Here is a 22,521-nt window from a genome sequence, read left to right as displayed (position 1 = left end):
TTACACACTTTTCATTTTTTCGTCAAAACAAATATGACCGCATTTTGTCATGCCGATATTGATGAAAGAGCATATTCTCAGATTTGGAAATCTCGTATTTTCGCCAAACACTTCTAATTTATGCAGTAAGTTTAAAATTGGAACCTGTTTTTTGGTCTATTGATAATTATTTGCTAATTTTTAATTCAAACTAAATTGGCATTTTTAAATCGAAGTTCAATTGTTAAGTTACTATCATTTTGCAACCAGTTGGTATTCTTGCTGTAAATCTCTGACTAAAGTTGCCATTGTGAAACAAATTTTGAGAAACCATTCTAAATGTCTATGAACAAGGTGATACAACTTTTAACTCGAATGGTTTTTTCAGCAAGTGGTTTACTTTAAAAAAGTAAAGTTATGCCGTCCAAATGCGAAGTGTACATAGGAAAGAAAACGATCGAATTTAAGTTTTGAAGATGATTGTTGCATTTTAAATTTGCCAGCGGAATAAAAATCTTCGATCCTGGAAAATTTCGAGGAACTTGTTATTTGGGTATATTTTTTTTGTTTATCACGTAACAAATACTCACCGGAATTAGCCGCGTGATAAAAATTTTACAAGACTTTACAAACGTGATCCGAACGACGTTTAAAAGTTTCCATAAACTTGAGTCAGTGTCGAGAAAAAGGGTGTAAAATTTTTGGATTTTTAGGATAATATTGAGCGAAAAAGAGAGAGCCAGCAGGTTTATGATAACCTTTTAATAGTAGAATTAGAATTTAAAAAATATCATTCAAGAAATAAAACATTTAGTTGCTTTTCAGGAAATTTCTTTTTGGAAGCCTCTTTTAGCGCTTTCTTGGCAATAAAAAGTTGCCACCGTTAGTTTATTAGTACGTACCTTCTTTTTTTCTAAGCTAACTCGCAAATAAAAATGTTTTTTCTACGTGTTCACTTATTTGGTGGAACGTTTTGCTATAATCACGGTCTGCAGCATTGGAAATTTCGTAGCATATGTGTTCTGCTTTGTTTGTGGCTAGTTTTTGTGTTTATTAAGCGTCCGTGGCTGAGTGGGTAGTGTGTGAGACTCATGATCTCTTGCAGAATGAATTCAAGACGTAGCCGAATTTGCACCAATTCGAGGCTTATTTTTTATTGCACTTTATACAGCTGTTTGATGTGTTCACGATAGTTTTTGCGGAGCGCAGCTTTGCCTCTGTGTTGAAATCTTGTGTTGATTTTGATTTTAATGTTCTGCTTTTAAACTCATTTGAGTTCTATGGTTGTATTTGAACATCTTTTTGTCGTGTTTGAATTACAGAATGTATAAAAGCTTAGTGTATACTGGTGGTTGTTTTTCGTTTTTTTTCGGTAATTATTACTAAGAGTCGATGAACGCTGTTCAGACTCTTATATAGGTCGCGATTATTTTTTTTCTCCATTTTTTGTTTCAGTAAATGTCTTAATGTTTGTTCTGGCTCAAATTTAATTTTTCGCTGTTTGACTTTTGATTTTTTTCAAGTTCAGTTCATTTCCTTGATTAAATTGAGGGCAAAGTCCACTATCAAATAGCAAAGTGTAAAAGGCTCGAAAAAACGTGATTGACTTCTAGTTTCGCAAGGGGAGTTTAATTTTCATTTTTTCCAGCTAAATAAAAAGTTTACTCATTAGATCCAGTTTTCTCAAAATGGGTTAATTTTATCAAAGAATTATCAAATCATAAATTGTTCTAGAAATTCAAAGAACTTTTAGGGCACCTAATTTCCAAAATTTCAAAAAAAATACAAGTACTGTATTTTTTTTTGATTTTGTTCTTTCCGTCTCATTTTCTATTCACTGGCTTGCAATGCTGCGCTTGCGTTGTATTGCAAGTGATGTCAAGCTCCGCTTCGCCTCTGAGTTATTGTTGTGTACTTTAGTTTTTCGTATCTCGGTTCTGATTGCTTAATATAGAGTTTTTATAGTTGACGACCTGTCTCTTTATTGCAATATAACCATGACGTTGATGTAATAGTATAGAGCGGATATCGGAATTGATTGCACGTTTGAATCTTTACCTGTCGGTTGCTTAGCTATGATGTATTGAGCGTTTTTTAATTTCCAGGTTAAGGACAAATTTTGGTACCGTAGCTCGATTTGCTTCGCTTTCTGGCAAAACGTAGTTGCATTTCAATTGCAGTGTAATTACAACAGTAGAGAGCAGCTAATTTATAATAAGAGATCTACGGAGCACCCTATACATGATTTAATCACCTTCGCTTTCATCGGTAAATGCACTTTGTTACCGATAGTGTCGATGAGAACACGAATTAAATAAATAAATACATATTAATTTCCTGTGTATAAAATGGAAAATTTGCAAGAACCGAACCCGGTCCGCCGGTCCACTTTCAAAGGTGTGATTTTAGTGTAAAGACGTAGAATACGCCAGTGGGTACAAGAAGGAGGAGCTGACAGATATCATGCGTCTGCTAAATGACAACACTAGGGTGCTAGTGAACCTGTTCAAAAACCAGAAGCGTCGCTTCAACATTGTCCGCAAGTACACATCACCGTTAGTACTCTTTCTCCTGGTACGAATATATTGGTTGACTTGATTATGAAACTTATTTTTTAAACCACTCTGCGAATATAATTTAGCAAGATAGTTGAAGTAACATTTGCGAGAAAAACTTAGCAAATAGTAAAGTCATCTAAACAAAGATGCCATAAGAACTATACAATTTTAATGAGCGAAATGATTTTGTGCTCACTCAGGTTTTTGCAGAAAAAAAGTTCGCTTGATCAGGCTCAGATTTTCATTTTAGCGTTTTGACTCATTTCAGCTATATTTCGGGGCATCAGGGGGATATATATATATATCAGAAAACTTAAATTTTTTTTCTTCAAATTTTGAAGTTCCTAACCCCCTGTGGATGGGGCTGTCAGAGTACTCTCAGGGATTGCGAGAGATCTTGCCTCCAATTTTGGCTGCTCAAACCGTTTGGTTGTTTCCGAGATATGACTTTTTCTGGTTTTTCAAAAAAGTTTTTTTTTTAGAAAACCTAATTTCAAGTTTCTCAAAATATGAAACTCCCAACGCTGTAGTTGGGTACTGTAAGAGCTCTCTCAGGAGTTGTAAATCTTGCGTCCAAATGCGACTTCCCAATTAGTTTTAGATTCCGAGATGTGATGTGACAAAGATTTTAAAGTTTTTCAAAGAACTTAGATATAACAAATCTTGATGGTTTTTAAAAATTTGAATTGGAAAAACTTGAATAGAATTTTTATTCAAAATTTTAAATTATCAACCCCGTAACTCGGTGCTGTCAGAGTACACTCAAAGGATTCTGATTTTTTTCCAATACTTACGGTTTTTTTATGAGTTGTTAAAAATTCGAAGCACCGGTGGTGCGTTACACGCTAGTATGTGTTAAATTTTTTCCTCCCTTCTTCTTACACTTATTAAGAGCATTTTTTGGCTGTTATCTTGCTTGTTATTAAGAGTAATGAACGTAGTGAGTACGTAAGAGTATAGGTCGTGCTGATTTTTTTTTTCAGGAAAAAATATTAAAATTTGTTCACGCTCGACTTTAATTTTTTCGCGGTTTGGCTTGTGATTTTTTTTTAATTCAGTGCATTTGAATTGTTAAAACTCCACTATCGTACAGCGAAAGTGTAAAGGTCACGAAAAACGTGATCGGCATCTAGTTTCGAAAGTGGAATTTAATTATCAGATTTCCCAGCGAAGTTAAATCTTTACCTATTGATCCAGTTTTCTCAAATCGGTTAATTGCATGAAAAAGTTGTCAATTATAAGTTTTTCTAGAAATTCAAAGAGGTTTAAGGCCATTTGTTTTTTTTTTTCACTCATCAAAAAATGAGATTTTCTTCAAAAAAACAAGTCAGTTCTTTCTTGTTTTTTTTTGCCTTCATTTCTCTTTTCCAACTGTCAGTTGGCTATGTTCATTATAATTGCAAGTCTTGTTCATTGTGTTTCTAGGGTACTTGAAACTTTTTTACAAACTCAATTTTTGTTCGTTGTAGATTATTCAAAAACGTGGCTTCAAACCCTCTAGTGGACAATAAACTCATTATCGAGGCCACTTGCGCCTCCAAGGGGAACTCGTGATGTGCCTCCTACCAACAGAATCGCCTTTAGCAACCCTTTAGGGAAATTGCATCTTTTTCATGTGCATCAATCTTCAAACTTATCTCTCTGAATGATCTTTGAGTTACTTGATATGAATTGTAAAAGTGCACTCATTTAAGTTTTAACGTGTAATGACTATTTTATTGTGATGTGCCTTCAAAGAAACAACGTCTAATGACTATTTTATTGTGATGTGCCTTCAAAGAAACATGTTTCATCTTTTTTTCGCACAACGTGATGAAAACTTGTGTAGTTTGTTGTTGTTGCTTGTTTTAAACCCCATATTTGTGAAGCAATGTAAAAGTAGTTTGCTACTCTAATGATTATCAGAATTTGTGCTGTGTTTTGCCTTTTCAGGCCGTTTTAGAATGCAATCAGTTTTATCATTCCCTTTTTACATTGGGCCCGAAATAACTTAGTGACAATGAACGAAGTCAGTTTTAGTTTATTAATATATACCGATTTTTAAGCTTTCAATGGCCTTTTATGGTTAGTATCAGTGGCGGATTTAGAAGAGCGGCGGATGCCCCCCCCCCCCACCCTCAGGGATTCGACCCCCTCACCAACCAAAGGGTCACCCCTTTGGGTTATTTTATGACATCCATTTTAGGCCGACCAACTCTAAATTTTTTCCAAGGGCGCCAATCAATATAAACTAATTTTGAAGAGGAGCGCGCGCGGTATTTTGGATGTTTTTTCAAAATTTCGCCTGTGGTGCAAAAATTTTTGTCAAAATAGGCTCTTTAAAGTGTTCCAGGAGCGTTCGGAAAATCAATTTGGTCGACCTAAAAAAAATTTCGACAAACTTTTTGAAAATCCACCCCTGGTTATTATGGTCTATGGCATAATTTTTTCTAAGTAGATTAATTTAAGCTCAATGACATCTTGGTCACGCTTAATAAAGAACGTGAATATTAAAAGTATACATCTGATGAATTCTATAGGATAAAATTATTTTCTGAATTCATTAGCACTCAGCGAACAGCCGTTAGTCATGTTCGCTGTTCAGTGCTATTTCAAGAATAATTGCCAAATAGTCCACGCAACTTGAATCTAACTATTAAGAATTAAACTAATTTCTTTTTAAGAGCGAGTTTTAGCCCTTTCAATGTTTTACTTTACAGGTGCTTTATATGATATTAAATATAAATATTTTGCGACAGTTTGTTCAAATTAACAAACCGACATCTTGTCTAGAAACATTGCTTAAAAGTAATAATTTTACCCAAGTGATGCTACTGGAAATGATTTATCCGTTTACTTTGTCTAGTATTTGTTCGTGGAATTAATTAGTAAGTTTTAATTTGATTGGTTTAATTGAGTATTCTACCAAGTTGATCCATTTCTTCCTCAGGCTATCACAATCTTCATGCTCAACGCCGAAAGCTCTTTTTTTCTGATATTAACAGACGGTAGTTTATGCTTATTTGTTCTTTCTGAAGGAGCTTTTACTATCAGGGTAGGTTTTAAGTTAGATTTGACTAGTTTTGATGCTTGGGCAGGGGGCGTATCTAGGATTATTGCGTTTTTTTTTGCCCTGATAGTGGGATTTCCTTGTGATATGGATCCTTGGTTATCGGTTCATTTGGATGTTATCGACAGGTTAAATATCGAACTTTACAGCGAATTTTTTTGTCCAGCGAAAAAGTATATATTTACTTTTGAAAGAATACATGTTTTATAATTGGGAAATATAATCTTACAAGACAGATGAGAGGAAAAAATGGGTATAAATTAAGAATTATTTACTAGCAACGCTTCTGTGATCAGACCAGTTCCTTTTCACTAAGCAATGTCTCGAGTTTCCGTTTGCAATTGTTTTGCTGATTTTTTTCAAGCCACATTCAAGTAGCTGTAGCTATCGGCGTTTTATTAAATTACGTCAATTTTTGCCTGTTTATTACGATACGAGAATATATCGTTTGTTTTCGTGCGAGAAAGTACTTACGTAGACTATTTCTATGGGGGCTATTCTCATGCGCGAAGGACCGAATGCGCGAAAAAACTCGTGTGCGAAAGACCGAAAACAAGTTTAGCCGAAAGTCAATTTTAAAAAAAAAGCAACTGCCATATTCAATTAAAATGAATTAAATGAAGCAATTTTTTGCGTCTTTCATTAAAAAACCCCATTACATATAAAATTTGTCCCAATTTTGCGGCGGTCAATGACAATTTGAAAATTTTAGCTTATTTCTGCCTTTTTTATAATCGGCCAATATCAATACTCAAGTCACTGGAAATGTTTACTCTCTTTCCAAATTTTAGAACACTGAAATCTGATTGGCTGATTTTTATTTTCGCGCATTCGGTCCTTCGCACATGAGGGATTCCACCTATTTATATTTCTCTGTTAATCAACTTTGAGCCTAGCTTATAAAAAATACCGGAGGCGGAGCAATAAGCTGAATGGCCCAAGTGCAGAATGGGTCCAAGAGCAGAAAAACAGTACAATATTGACTTATATTGGTTTAAACGGGCTAATTGATAAAACAATTATCAGAATCGTGAAAAAAATACCAAGAAAACGAATAAATTAAGCATGAATTGACTAATTTCATTAAGTTTTTTGTTGAAATTTTTTAAATCTTTGATTAAATTGCTCAAATTATGCATAAAATGTTCGTTGCTTTGCTATTATTGACATTTCTGATAATTATTTTACCGATTAGCTTAAAGAAGTTGACATTTTTCTATTTGTCTGCTCTTGGACCCATTCTGCTCTTAGACCATTCTGCTTATTGACTGGCCACCAAAACATCAATTACTCCGCGGATTCATACTCGCCAGTAAGTAGACAGTTGCTTTATTAACCAATCAGAATCGAGATGAGAAAGCAAACGTACGAACCAAATATATAATAACTCGCGGGCCCACTGAAGCTAAAGCTGCTACTCAAAATAATAATAATTGTTGTTAAACTCTTTCATGTGTCGATTCTGATGGCTTAATGTAATATTTGTCTGCTAACTGACGAGAGAAAAGACGTGCTTCTCGACTTACTGCTATGTAACGTTTCCAGCAGCTATCCGAAAGGTAGACTCTTATAGAAATACTTATGATTTTTTGCTTTATTTTCAGGAAAGTCATGAAATTGTCACGCTCAAATTTGAATTTTGATTTCTGTTTAACTTCAGTTCATTTTGTTTGTACAAAATAAGGCAAACAAGAATTCTAAAGGTCATGAAAAATGTGATTGACTTCTAGTTTCGAAAGTGGATTTTCCTTTCCAGATGTTCCGGCCTCATAACATACTTATTTATTGAGCAAGATTTCTCAATTGGGCTACTTTTAGCAAAGTGTCAATCATAAATTGTTTTTGAATTTCAAAGTGCTTGAATTCCTATTGTTTTTCTTTGAAATTCGAAAAGATCTGTGTTAAGATTTATCATTTTTTCAGGAATATTATTTTTCTTATCCATTCGTGTCGGTTGAGTTTTTTTTCGTTTTTTTTTCAAAATAGCAATTGAAACCATTTAAATGATTTTTAAGTGCCTTTTGCTTTACAAAAATTTTAAAAAAAATTTTTTGTTCAGTTTTTTTTCGATCGTTTCAATTTTAATTCTGTCGGTTTATTAACCTAATTTTTTTCTATCAATTTCCACTCAAAATAATTAGAAAGTTTTTAATCAAACTCACCGACCATCTTTGAACAAACTGGAAAAAATAAATAAAACTTTTTTTACATATTTTAAGTTGATGAAATTTGTTTCACCCGTTAGTACCTTCAGCAACATTGTAAGTTGGCTTTGTACCCTCGGGTCTGGGGTTCGAGTGGTGGCCGGATCTTGTTTTTTTTTTCAGTCTCAAGGAAATTGAAAAAAAAAAATTCCGAGAAAATTGAATAGTCAGTTTTTTATTTGTACGCTCAGGTTTTGGCGGATAAATTGCCACTACGGATTTTGCTCGTACTGTAGACAATTTTTCTTGTAGTCGCAAGTGCAAATGTTCATTGTAATTTCAAGAGGGACCTGCAAGATTTAAAAAAATCTTTGATTTTTTTTCGTTTCAGTTGCTGTCTGCTCAAAGATAGTTGGCTTACTTGCCATATCACTGATTTTTTTTTGCTGTAAGTTATTTTCATTGTAGTTGCAAGTACAAGTGCTGATCATTCTAGTTTCAAGGGGGACTGGAAAGATTTTATAATTTTTCGGTTCAAGTGGTTTCAGATCAAAGATTGTTGACGCATCACTGATTTTTCTTGGGCTGTAAACAACTTTTATTGTAGTTGCAAGTGCAATTATTGTCCATTGTTGTTTAAGGTGGGACTTTAAACATTTTTTTATAGAGTCATATTTTTTTCGGCTCAACTTGTGTCTGCTCAAAGATGGTCGGCTCTGTTTCTTTTCGATAATTTTGTTCCGTTGTTGCTGATTTAAAATTCAAGTGCTTAGCATGTTTGCCTTGATTGAACTCATATCGAGACAAATGAAAGTTTACGTGACCTAATTTTTTTTCAAAAATTTTCATTTTCGGCTTTTTATGTTTTTATTTCATGTTAGTGTTGTATCGCAAGTGGTGCGAAGCTCCGCTTAGCCTCTGCGTTTAAAATTGAATTATTTACATCATTGCCGGCACACTTGGGCTAGAGGAAACGCCTACGCCTGGCACGGCTAGGGGCCTAGATGCGGATGCGGTCAAGATCCAATTTTTTTAAACAGAATTTTCATTTTCAAAAAATTGTCGGTCTATCGTTTTACTTATGTTTCATTGGCTTAGTTGCGTCATCACCGACCTTTAGCGTGCTGCAGGCCGTTGCTCATTGCACATGAAAGCTGTTTTACAGACCAAAGTTATTCATGACAGCATTTTGTTTTGTTTTAGACTCTACGGACGTTAAAGTGTTGTCGGCTCAGCTGGGTTTATGTATCTAAATACTTCTTTCATGTCGATAATTGTGTGGCTTGACGTAATTGAACATCAGTCGAGACAAATTTTGGAAGACATTTTTTCTAATTGTGCTTTTTAAATTTTTTTATTTTCGAATTGGCGGCTTTTTCATTCTCTTCCTACAGGATTGCAATATTATTGGTTTGGTTAAAAATAACGATCAATTAAGACTCAAATAAGTAGTTGATAGCTTTCGACATTATTCTTGAATGAAATAGCAACCGATTGATTTGCGATATTCATCGTTGTTTTCTGATTTTAAATGGGACATTTAGGTTTCATGAATGTGTGTAATTAAAAAATTAAAGAATAAAAATTAAAGATAGTTTTCAAAAATATACTCGATTGAAAACATTCAATTTAAGTTCTCTCCAGTTTTCGGTGTTGTTTTTCTGAATCGATATGGGCCAATTAGGTTTCATGAATACGTGTAATTAAAGAATTCAAAATATGTTGATAGTTATAAAAATTTTACTTGAATGGAAAAACTCAATTGATGTTATTTAGAGTAATGAACGCAAGGCTTGTATAGGTCTTGGTGATTTTTTTTCACGAAAAAGTCCAAAATGCTCTAATAACTATGCATACAGATGTGCATTCATACATTTTAAAGCATTTATGAATGCACCTAGGTATATATGCACTTTTTGAGTTCAATTGAAATTCATCTGCTGAAAGTTACGTAAATAGCATTCTCCAAATACGAATGTGGAAATGGCTCAAAAAAACGTGAGCAATTTCTAGTTTCGAAAGTGGATTTTAATTTTTAGATTTCCAGAGGTATATAATTTTATCTATTGATCCGGTTTTCTCAAGCTGGGTTAATGTTACCAAAAAAGCGCCATCAATTTTTTTCTTTTAAGTTCGAAAGTGTTTTTTTTTCTGTTTACATTCATATGCAATTTTCGGTGTTTGTTTTCTAAATCTACATGGGCCAGTTAGGTTTCATGAATACTGAAAGAAGTTTTCATGTGTTGAAATCTCTTGAAATAGATAAGTCTGAGATTTTTTTTATATTCGACTTTTTTTACTTTTTGGTCTAGTTGCGTACATGTTCTTTTGATATCACTTTTGTTGCATAACTTCCAAAGCTTCCATACTGCGATGGTGAATATGTTAACAATTTTATTGATTTGTTCCGGTTTCCTTTGGAAAAAATAAATGTATTTTTGTTTGGCTTACTAGTTCTCGAAGGTTGGATTCCTGTTTCCTCCGGGTCGCTAAGTTTCGATAATCCGAGAAGCAACCAGGTAACTTGGGAGATGGCGAAGTGTCAAAACGTTTTCCGAAATTATTTTGGTTAAACTTAACGTTTGTTTTCAGTGCGTCTTTTTTGTATCGTGCTCGCTATTGATTTATGTTCCTTGCTTATTTGATTTTTGTTGCCATTAATTATACGTTTTGTTTTATTGACCGAGAGTTCTCTTTGTAAAGAGATTACTTCGCTGAGTATGTTTTTTTAGTTTAAAGAAGACATGTAAGTATGTGTACTTTTTTTTATTAAACTGCGTCTCATTTCAAGGCCCTTCCGACTTGGTCTATAGGTAAAGAACGCGACTGCGGAGCGTAAGTTCTGGGGTTCGATCTCCGGCGGGACATTTTTTAAAGATCTGTGAGAAATTCACCCTACTTTTTTACTGAATCTCAGCATCGTTCAAGCCCCTCTAATTCGATCCAGAGCTAAAGGACACACTTTTGGAACAGAAAGTCTTGGATTCGAGTTCCGGTCGAATCGCGTCCTTCTTTTGATGCATCGAATTTTTTTTTGACAAGTTGAATTGTCAGACCATCGTTTGTCTTATATTTTTGTCGGCTTACTGTCTAAAACACGAATTTTTTTTCTTCAAAGCATCAATATTTTTCTGATTAAGGCAGTTCTAACTACAATTGAAATCCGTATTTTTAGACTGTAAATTAAACAATTTTGATTTTTTTTTATCATGTTTTTTTGATTTTTGCTATATCTTTTGGTTTTTGCTATATTTTTTGGTTTTTGCTGTGTCGACTTGGTTACCTCCTTTTGTTTCAGTGAAATTGCAGCAATACCTTGTTGTTTTCGTGCATTTCAGAGAATAGAGCTTTAAACTTCGAATTTCAAAATTTTACCGCTGAAATATTTCTGAGACATTTTGTTTTCGGCTCAGCTTGCTTCTACCCAAGTATAATTGGCTTAATTTCCGATCGGTAAATGGTTTTGTTTGTTTAAATAATGGAAGTGATTGTGTTCCCTCGCAAGTTTTTCTCAAATTGAGGATCATTTTTGATTAGATTTTTCATAGATGTAGTTTTTTTGAAATTTCAAAAATCATTTTTTCTGCTTCCGGCTCATTTTGTGGCTGCTAATTTACGATGCTATTTTTGAGTCGTGTCGAAATTGTTGCGAAACTCCGATTTGTCTCTGTGTTACTCTCACTAGAGGAAGCATTTTTGCAATCAGAAGCACGCTGTTATCACATTTGAACAAGGATTGTCGGTTACTGTGCAAGTAGCACAGAATGTTCCGACCATAGTCTTTAGAAAACTACGGTTTAGAAAGTTTTTTTTTCAAAATTAGTGTAGTTTTTTTGCTTGGTGTGATAAAAGAATCTGGCGTAAAAATGTAATTGAGGCATATTAGACAGTCATAGTAATATAGGCAAACTGGACAAATAATTTTGAAAAAAATGACTGGAAAATTTTGCAGAATATTTTTTTATGTTCCCAAAATGCAGCTAAAAAACTTCGAAGGCTAGTCTTAATTGCTTGAAATTCAGTTTCAAGATCTTAAATTAGCCATAATTCAGCTGATGTAAGCCTGCTCGTTTGCCTTATTCGATCGAATTAAGACAAAAAATTAAAATTTTCAAACTGCTTTTTCTAGACATACATAAATACATACATACATGCATACATTCATACATACAAACATATATGCATACATACATACATAAACACAAACATACATTCATACATTCATATATACAAACATACGTACATACATACATACGTACATACATACGTACATACATACATACATACATACATACTTACACTCATACTGACATACATTACCTGCATCCATACATACATACATACATACATACATACATGCATACATACGTACATACATACATACATACATACATACTTACACTCATACTGACATACATTACCTGCATCCATACATACATACATACATACATACATACATACACACACCTACATACATACATACATACATACGTGCTTGCATAAATACATACATACATGCATACATTCATACATGCAAACATACATACATACATACATTTGAAAAACAAGAAAAACAAATTTTTTTTTTATTAATTCAAATTTTTGAACTGTTTCGAAGTATATAGGCCTTAAATTACGCATAATTATGCTGATGTAAGCCTGATTGCTCGCTTATTTTGCTTGAAATAAAACGAAAAACCAAAAAATTTTTACCGGTTTTTTCTCGACATTGGTATTTTTTGAATTGTTTTTACTGAGGTTCGGATCACAAATGTAAGGACTTTATTATGATATATCACTCAACCCACTCCAATGATTATTTTTGGTAGTTGATTTTGCGTGGAAAACAAAAAAACAAAAAACTAAAACAACCGAATACAAAGTTCCTTCCAATTTTCAATGGTCGGAACAGAAACCTTATTCTTGTAAGACTCAATAAATGTGTCACTGTCATTTTTTTTGGCTGGAGTATTTTTAAATTTACAAACATTTTCTTTTTTGATAGAACTTCGACTAGTACATGTCCTGTTAGCAATTCGACAAACCATCATTACGAGGTCAAACTTTGGCTCCTTTTTTGGTTTGTGTAGCTCACTGGAAGCCAGACACAAGTCTTTAATTTGTCAAAGTTTTGTCGGCACGCTTAAAGGAAACAAAGATAAAAGATCAAAGGAAGCGGCCCTGTTGCAGAATTTGCTCTTTATTCTTAATTAATACACTTTTCCTTCGTAATGGTTTTTGAAATAATTTATTGGTTGTTGTTAACTAGGTGGTTTTGAGACTATGACGTATTTGGATAATATATGCCCACCAAAAAGTTTTGAATCCAAAAATTTTTGAGAAATATACTCATTTAATGTCCCAATGGCGAGCGGTCAAAGATTTTTACGGCTTTTTTATTCCCATTGTTTTTTGGACAATCGATAATCAATAAAACATTTTATGCTAATGTTCATCTTCATTTTTTATGGCGGAAATCTCATCGAATCTTTTGCCTTACTGAACTTTATCATTTATGTTCGTTGAATTGATAGCAAAAGTATTAAGTTAAGGTTCTCAATCTTTTGTCTGTTGTTTTCCCTAGTTTTTCTTCAATTTAAGCTGTTGAAATTGTAAAAAAAAAGTTAGGTCTGGTATAAAAACTGTTATTTCGCGTTGTCAATTTTTCTGAGCGTGTTCCAAAATTGTTTTTTTTGATTGGTTATCCAAGGTTTTTGTAGATCCATTTATGTCCTCGAAAATTCTGTCCAATTACAATTGTTTTGTGTTTTGAGTTCAGAATTTTTTTCTATTTAAAGAATGTTTTTTTTTGAAGAATTTCGAAATTATCCTTTTCTCAAATTCTGCTATACTGCATTATAGAACTGCTGTGTCATTTGTTATTTTTTGAAATTTCGACTAGTACATGTCTAACTAAAAGGTTAAATCATGCCCATAGGTCAATAACAGTTTTCTAAGTTGTCAGTCGTCAGAAAAGTGTCATAACAAGGGTTGCTCCTAGTTGAATGGTTTTCGTTGAAAATAGGTTAAAATAGAGGTCAATGGGTTTAAAATCAGGCCAAAAGTGTCAATAACAGTTTCTCGAAGTTGAATTACTTTCGTAGAATGTAAATTGGAAGCAAGAGTGGCAAGTTGTTGTCTCATTGCTCATTTTGGAAATCATTCTGATAAACCAAAATGAATTTTTACTCGGCACAAATTTTGTTAAGTTTCTTTTTAGTCCAAATTCTGGCTGAACGGGCTTTTATATAGTTCTTCCCTGATATCAGCAAAGATTTTCTAGCTCTAGTGGTCATGTTGACCTTAGTCTTTAGCCGTCTTTCTGTTAAGCTAAGTGCAATACATTCTAGCTCCTGAAGCTGATCGTAATAAACACGTTTTCTTACTAAGCTAAGAAATTGAACTTGCTTTATAATAGATTCTAACATATTTCCAGACTCCTTACCACTTGATCTAGACGCGGCTGACTTTGCACAATATGGTCTGGGGTCGTTTTTCATGCATGAAAATGAAAAAAAAAACGTGAATTACTGAATTGTCGGACTTTCGTTTGTCTGCTTAGGTTCTGTCAGCTTAGTTGTCACATGACAGATTTTCTTGTATTGTAACCGAAATCATTGCAGTTGCAAGTTATATCAATTGACTCCTCGAATTTGTAATTTCACTAAATTTGTCTTCTTTGGTTACATGGTCGGCTTAGTCAGTTTTTTTGTGCCGTTTGAAGGACAAAAACTGAAAATTGATCTTTTAAAGGTAACTCAGGGAGTTTTCGGTGTAAAGGTGCAATGTTTTAAAACTTAATCGCTTCTTACTTTTTCAAAAACTAAGAAGCGATAAAGTTTTAAATCTAATAAGAATTTGTCATGAAAGTTTCGTGACAAAAATTTCTTATGTTTTTTGTTTGTTTTTGGCTTCATTCTTTTCCTTTCTTTTTTTCAATGTACAAGGGATTAATAAGGATCATTCAAATGTCAAACAACTCGCAATGGTAGGATTAGACAGCACGATCGGGTGTCCTGATTTCCAAGTTACACTCCCCTATACAGTGTGAGTTACGGTCCAGTCAAAAATATTACGACAAGAAGGGGAGAAATAAATTTACAGCATGAGAGATAGAATATTTATAAACAATAATTAAAAGGAAATTTATAAAGATGTGTATATATACCCACGGTTCCCCCCTTTTTAACTCTAAACAACTTAACACCCTACACTTTAACTCCCTTCTTTTTGTTGCCTTAGCAATATAACATCGCTACATTTTAAAACAATTTCTTTGACTTAACACCGTTTTAATCCAAAATGAAAAGAAAACTTACTTCAAAGAGGATTTCGGTAACCATCAAAGAATTAAACGAGAAAAATTTTTGCCATTTAAATTCGCGCTACTTAATTCGCGTAAGTTTTGAACAGAAATGACCTTGCAAATGATTTCAATGAAACGTTTCAAACCATTTCAATGAAACGTTTCAAAATGTACTGTGGTAAACTGGAAAATAGGAGTTATATTGTTGTCGATTTAAATTGTTTAGTAGTGAAATGTCTAAGTGTTAAAATGTACGGTGTTAAATTGAATGTCATTAAATTGTAGGACACCATACCCACAAGTATGGACGTACGTGTGTGCAAACTTGCACATGTAGTAACCTGTTTAATTTACTTACACTCATGCTTAATTGGCGTCTACCCACGTTTTGCCGACTTAGTGGCGCCTCAGTAAATCCAAAATTTATGTTATTTAATCTTGTTAGTTGTGGTTCTCGCCCGTTTTTCCGAAATTTAATTTTTCTATTTCAAAAAAATTTTCACCATTTTTTGACGTGTTGTACTCGTTTAATTTTTTGTTTGCCAGCTTGCATTGTATCGCAAATGATGCGAAGCTCCCCTTCGCCTCTGTGTTTGAATGTAATTTAATGAAAATAAAAATGTTCCTCATAATGTACAGCATCACCGTATTTTTTTTATCGCAGTAATAGGCAAAAGAACCCATTGTTGAGTTGAAGTTTTTGGTTTTATTGTTGAAGTTTTTGGTTTTGAATAATTGTCACCAATTTTTGTCTAAAGTCAACTTGATTCGAGAGGGGTGTTCACGTTCAGGTTTTATTCTATTCATTTTATCAGGATAATTTCATCTGGATAAATCAGGCTTTGTATAGGGTTATTACACTTGCGACGCAAAGTGTTATAGTCCGAACTTTCTTTTTTTACAACCTAAGTCGAAAATATTATTGAATGCTTAGTGCGTGAGACTCAAATTCGCTAGATCGCAGATTTTTGCTAATTTGAGTTTTTGCTAATTTGAGTTTTTGCTAAGCCTCGAGTTTTTGCAAATTCGAGGTTTATTTCGACTTTTTCGTATGCCACTTGATAGAGCTGCTTTTTGGTCGTGTTCTTGCAAGTGTTTGCGAAGCGCAGCTTCGCCTCTGTGTAAAATATACCACTAGATATTGTGTTTGTATCTATTTGTTCCGATCTTTATAGATAATCTTCGCTGGTTGCCTGAATACGTCCGACCTGCGTTTTTCTCGGCTCTTTTCCCTGTCTGGAAATTGTTGCCTCATACTCATTCAACGCAAAGATCATGCTGGGCTCCGAGCCATCAACCTCCTAATTATATTGCAGATGAATTGTACGCTTCATGTTGAACTAAGTTTCAGGTGTTTCTCAATGGCTCAACCCAATGCAAATAATGAAAAGTCTTGGGGCGATACTGATGAAAGCACTTATAAATACATCGAAGGTCTAGTGAAGAAACACGGAGTCGGAAAGAAGCTGTACGATGAAATGAAAGTTGAACGGGACAAGTGGAGAAAAGAGGCGATCAACATAGCCTTCATTGGCCAAGCCAGACAGGGAAAGTCATCGCTCATTAATGCCAATATCGGAAGAAAGGTAGCCAAGGTTCGCGCTACTGGAGTTTGTACCACAGATATTAGATCTTTTGCTCATCCCAAGAACCCTAATATTATCATGTGGGATGTACCAGGCGTTGACGCGGTCAAGTTCCCACGTGACCAATATTTCGACAAAATTGGCTACAATGTCAACAATTACGACTTCTTTCTGATTGTGACGAAAGATATTTTCAGCTCGGACGCTAAATATGTTGCGGATTTGGTACAGGAAAATAACAAGAGGTTTTACCTTGTGAGGACGCATATTGATGATACCATCGAGAAACAACTGGACGACAAAGATGACGATGAGTTTTTGAGCGAAGAAGATATAGTTGCGGATGTGCGTAAAAATATTCAAGAGGAGTTGGAAACGTTTGCATTTGACACAAACAAGTTCAAAGTGTATCTCGTGAACAACAAAAACTCTCTTGAGTTTGATTTTCCGAAGCTTAAAGAAGATATTTGTCGAGACAGTGTTTCTGAGCTTCAACAAGAGGCTTTACTGTTGACTATTGGTGGATACGGTCGCCAAATGATTGATCTGAAATATAGTTTGTTCAAGAAACGTCTGACGAAAGCAGCTCTTGCTTCGGCCGCCGGTGGCGCAGTTCCAATTCCAGGTGTCAGTGCGACCGTTGACATTGGCATCCTTATTGAAGAAACTTTAACGTATTTTGAGGGGTTTGGATTGAGCAAAGAGTCGATTGAAAGTCTGGAAGAGTTGAACGAGGTTCCAAATGGGACCATCGAAATTGCGCTGACGAATAAATTATACAATGAGTACCGTCTGTTGTATGTCATTCGAGAGGGTGCTCCCAGAGCATTGTCTTCGTGGGACTCTGTGAAAAGTGCAGCCTTGTCAATTGCATCCACTTCCGGTCGGTACATTCTGTCCCAACTATCTCTGGTCGCAACTTCCGAAACAGTTGAAACAGGTACTTCCCATGAAATACAATTGTAGGATCTTTTTAAAGAAAAATCTTCCTCATGGGAGTTGAGTTGTATCGAGTTTTAGTAGTGTGAAGAATAAATGTTTTCGTAATTTATTTGTTAGGCTGATACTTAATTGTGTCGTGTTTTGTCCTTTCAAAGCCTACAACATAGGCTTGTTCGAAAGTCATTGTAAATAAGGCATATTTGACGATTTTTTTCGTGTTTCTTGGAAATTTTAGTTTCGTTCAAATCACAACTGAAAGGGCTTCAAAATAAAGTATCACTCGAACCATTCCAATGATTTTTGTGGTAATTGATTTTGTGTGGAAAAAGTTTAAAGAATTAAAAAATCGCCCGAAGACAAAGTTCCTCCTCACTCAGTGGTCAGAACAATATTGTGCTGAAACAATTACGTCTCCAAGATTTACCTTGCTTGCTAATCAATCTTTTAGGTGCTAAGTGGCTTTTGCCAATTGTGGGTTCAGTGGTGGCGGCTGGAATATCGTATTTAGTGACGTCGTATCAGCTCGGGTGCTTTTTGGACCAGTTGAAGATAATCGCCGAGTTCGCCAACTCGTATCTCTCGGATGTTGAGAGGCACAGAATAACAGCTTTTGAAGCCAATTCAGACGAAGATTAAAGTACATTGGTGAACATCTTTTAAATTATTTCCCTATAGTAGTCGTAAAGCTTCCATACAGTAGTCGTAAAGCTTCCCTTATTTCCTTATAGAAGTCCTGAAATCAGGTTCGTCAATCATCTCCACGATTACTTGGACTAAAAACTCATTTATATTTTTAAATCGATATAATTAGTTAGCTTGCTGTTGTTTATATTTTTCAGCGAGAAAAGAAATCTATCGCTGATTCAATGGGTGCTATAAATTTAAATCTGATATCTTTAGAGTTAACTCGAAGTTTATCAATTTGGGTTTGTCAGCGCTGCTATTAGATATCTGCTATTGATTGTCAGATGAAATCTTCAGAGGTAACCAGAAACTTTTTTTACTCACGCTAGCTTGAGAGCGTTGTGTTATTATATCACGATTTCTTTTCTTCCGATCCAACTCGCGAGTAAAAGTGTTCATTTTGGTGGCTTTTTAATCCATTGTATTAGCAGTTTAATAGCATCTGTTCTCCGCTTTCTCAGTTTCTAGTGGTTAGTGGCTTGGATCCTTCAGAGTCAGTTGCACAGTTGGGTAGAGCTGTGTACCTGGAAGTCGGAGGCTTGCAGTTCGATTCCCATAGAGGTAAATGATTTTTCAAATTTCAATAGTGTGTACGATTGCGCTTTTTGTGTAATTATGACGGGAGGGTGCGGAAAGATTCAGAATTTGGAAATATTTTCACGACAACTATTTTTTAAACACCGCAACGGGAGTTTCTCCAATTTTTGTAGGCTTAGTTGCAGTTCAATAAATGTTTGTGAAGAGTTATTTGATACCGGTGATAGTGTTTTGAGACTTAATGTTGAGACTTCGTCAGTATTTTTTCCGAGGCCAAATTAAGTCTGTCTGTCTGTATACCTGCTTTTTAAATTAATTTGATTATGTCTGTCTACCCGTCGCCTATTTTTTTTTCATCTATTATCTATCTATTATATATTTAAATGCGGGCTTCACTATCTCGCCAAGTTTAAGCTTTTTCAACGTATTAGTTTTGCATGTGTTGCAACCCCCAGGGTACTCTGAAAGGGGTTGGGAATCTTGCATCAACTTCTCACTTCTCAAATCCTTGTAGTTTTCGAGATATTGAAAACTACAAGGAAGTTGAAGATCTCAATCCTGTTGTTGGATATTGTGAGGGTACTCTGTGATTTTTTTTTGGATTTTTTCAAAACTTTTCAGAAAAATTAGATATAAAAAATTTCACAAAACTTGAAATTAGCATCTGTGTAGTGAGGCTCTCTCAGGGTACTCTCAGGAGTTAAGAATTTCGCCGCCAAATGTGACTGCTCAAATCCTGGTACTTTTCGAGATATGACGTTTTTTATGATTTTCTCCGAAGTTTTCTAAAAAACTTAAATGCTAAAAAATTCCAAAACTTTGAAGATCTCAATCCTGTTATTGGAATTTGTGAGGGTAATCTCAGGGGATGCGAATCTTGCCTCTGAATTAGGCTGCTCAAATTTTTGTAGTTTTCGAGATATGATGTTTTTTTAGGTTTTTTTTTTGAAATTTTAAAAATTTCGCAAAAATTGAAATTCCCATCTCTGTAGTGAGGCTCTGTCTGGGTACTCTCAGGAGTTAGAAATTTGAAAGTTCGAAATTTTTAACCTGTAGTTTTGGGGGGGGGGGGCTGTCAGAGTAATCTCAGTGGTCGCAATATTGACCTCCAATTAAGAATGCCCAAATCATTTTTGTATAAGTTTTCGGAAATCTCAAATTACAAAATAATTTATTAAAGTGAACTTCCCAACCCTGTAGTTGTGTACTTTCAAAGATTGCGATTATTGCCATCAATGAAGATTGCTTAAATTTTGGTAGTTTTCGGGGTACTTCTTTTACAAAACTTAAGGTGAAGTTTCAAAATTTTAATTTCCCAACATTGTAGTTTGGTACTTAAGAGTACTCTCAGGAGTTGCAAATCTTGCTTTCAACTGCTCAATTGCTTTCAGTTTCGCAGATGTGACGTTTTTTATTTCATTTTAAGTTTTTCGAAGAACTTGCATAAAACTTACAAAATTTTATGGTTCTTCAAAATTTGTATAAAAAACTTGAATAAAAAATTTTGCAAAATTTTTAATTACGAACCCTGTAATTGGGTTCTGTCAGAGTACACTCGAAGAAAAGTTTTTTTTTGAGTTGTTGAAAATTCGAAGCACCGGAGGTGCGGTACACGCTAGTAATCATAAAATTTTACAAGACAGTTCATTTTTCGAGGTGTTGAAGCCGCATTGATTTTTGACGCTTATATGCGCCCAGCTACGTGTACTAAGTTCAGCTAGAGTTTTAGCATTCTAACTGTTCAATGTGGTCGCTTTTTACGCAAGCTGATTGGTTCCTAGAAAAAGTGTTGATTGTGAAAGTAAATTGAATTTCCGGTTTAAAAGGCATCATATAACTGCTTCTCGAAATTCGTACTTGTAAGTTGTTCCCACAAAAGCACGAGTTTGAACCAATCGGTGCCCCAACTTCTGTGTTGTGAGAAAGCAATAACTTTTTGTGCGTTTTGTGTAAATATTGCATTTTGATTTGCTAGGAGAAATTTTTCCTTAAAGCTTGAAAGTTCCTACAAGTAACTTTTGCGACTTGAAAACGGGTTGGAATTTCTTGAAAAAATTTCTTGAAAAAATCGAAATTTTGATTTAGTTTTTTTTTCTATCAATTTTTAAAAAATAAATCCGTTTTTGTAAAGCTTAACCGAGTTCAATTTTTTGTATATCAAGCGTATGCCTAAACATTTATAATGCATATACATTTTATTCATGTCTGTATTTTCATGCGATTATGTTCGATTAGCTAATGTCTGAGGATTTGCGGATTTTTTTTCAGAGCTAGGAAATTAATGATAGGCAGTAGGGATTGGGATCGACTAAGACAGGTTTTTGTTTGAGACACATGCATCTTCAAATGCATGAGATATAACTTTTTTTCGCTACTAAGCATTGGCCTCTGTTTAATTGTTTGGAAAGGCGCACCTGCATGTTAAAGAGAGTTGGAGACAGTTTGCTTCTTTCTCGTTTTTGGTTACCAAGTTTTATCGGAGAGTTTTCACGGGTATTATTTTCAGCCACTAGTAAAAACCTACAGTACTGGAGTGAGCACGCTGAGAAATTGATGTTTTTTTTCTACCTCATTTAACAAATTGAAAATTTTTGGACCAAGTGGCCTGGATTGAACTCAAATAGATACAAACTGAACCCAAACATGACCTAATTCCCTGCTTTTATTTTTAAGAAATTATTCGATCTACGTCAAGAGCCTTAGTGTGTACGAATATGTGCTTTCACTGCTTTATTTCACCTTTAATAAAGTGCACTTAAACTAAATGAGACAGTTTTTAACGAAAATGTGTCCTGATCTTTCGGAATTGCCTTTTCTGAGTGTAATATTCATTGAAAGCCCAGTCATTTGTCTCAGCCACAAGTACTTGTGGAAAAAACTCATTTTAAAAATTCAATAACTAGTTTCTTTAATTGCTGTCCATTATTTGCTCAAAATTATTCGGAAGTTTTTAAAAGATACTAATTATTTAATTCAAAATATATCTATTAAATTGTTTTCTATGCTGAAGACGAGAACAGAAAGCTTTTTGGAACACACTCACATAAGCTTCAGTCGCACAAACTTTTCCAATCATGATTCTCAATTCTACCGTTGCCTCTTATGCGAATGCTGACACACTAGAAATGTCTAATTATGGCTTCTGGATTTATTCAGCTGGAATTATTGCGCTTCTTCTTTTCATATCTCTCATATTCTTGCCTCTGATTCTCGCGGCAAAAAACGACTGGAGCTGGAATAATATTCCTTTAATAGTGATAGAACCACCCTCCCAGGAAAAAGGCATCGGCGCAGAGGGCTCAGAATTGAGGTTCTGCAATAGCTTCGGAACTATCAGCGAAACTGATAAGAACAATACACAACACGAATTAATGGAATTGCCCAAAGATAGCAGCACCTGCAATATTGTTCCGCAGAACGCCAATGATCAGGGTGCTGCAATGACTGAGTTGAAACGGAGACGCTCGACGAGCTTTGATGCATTCGACAAGGCATAGAATAGAGCGTGCTTCGGAAACGAAACTTTCATGTACACCAATTGTTCCTCAAGCTGTGTGCCTTCATTCGAACATTATTTAAACGAGTTCTTCCCTGAAATAAATTTGACCAAACCAGTGATTATTGTCGGCATGCAATTTGTAATTTCTTAAGTTCGTGATTCCAGCTGTGGATGCATGACTCAGCGGTGAATTTAGAGGGGCATAACGTATCTGCGTCGCTGAACATCGAAACATCC

General features: G+C 34.6%; 3 protein-coding genes across 4 annotated transcripts in view; 2 read left to right on the top strand and 1 right to left on the bottom strand.

The window, feature by feature from the left end:
• Positions 1–5,450, top strand: part of LOC134846224 (G2/mitotic-specific cyclin-A-like) — a 33,451-nt gene extending 28,001 nt beyond the window's left edge. The window contains exon 10 of the mRNA XM_063863491.1: positions 4,007–5,450. Within this exon, the coding sequence (XP_063719561.1) occupies positions 4,007–4,091 (85 nt within the window). The 3' untranslated portion in view covers positions 4,092–5,450. The remainder of the gene's footprint in view (positions 1–4,006) is intronic.
• The window catches only part of LOC134846232 (zinc transporter ZIP9-like), a 374,849-nt gene that overhangs the window by 95,370 nt on the left and 256,958 nt on the right, over positions 1–22,521 (bottom strand). The gene's annotated exons all lie outside the window — the stretch shown is intronic.
• On the top strand, positions 16,386–21,777 carry LOC134846213 (interferon-inducible GTPase 5-like). Its single transcript, XM_063863480.1, has 2 exons — positions 16,386–17,562; positions 18,013–21,777. Exons 1-2 carry the CDS (start codon positions 16,398–16,400, stop codon positions 18,198–18,200), a joined length of 1,353 nt encoding a protein of 450 aa, XP_063719550.1. The 5' UTR covers positions 16,386–16,397; the 3' UTR covers positions 18,201–21,777.

Source organism: Symsagittifera roscoffensis, chromosome 1, assembly GCF_963678635.1.
Source record: "Symsagittifera roscoffensis chromosome 1, txSymRosc1.1, whole genome shotgun sequence".
Taxonomy (NCBI): Eukaryota; Metazoa; Xenacoelomorpha; order Acoela; family Convolutidae; genus Symsagittifera; species Symsagittifera roscoffensis.
The sequence above is the reverse complement of the archived record's forward strand: the minus strand, read 5'-3'. Positions and strand labels throughout refer to the sequence as shown.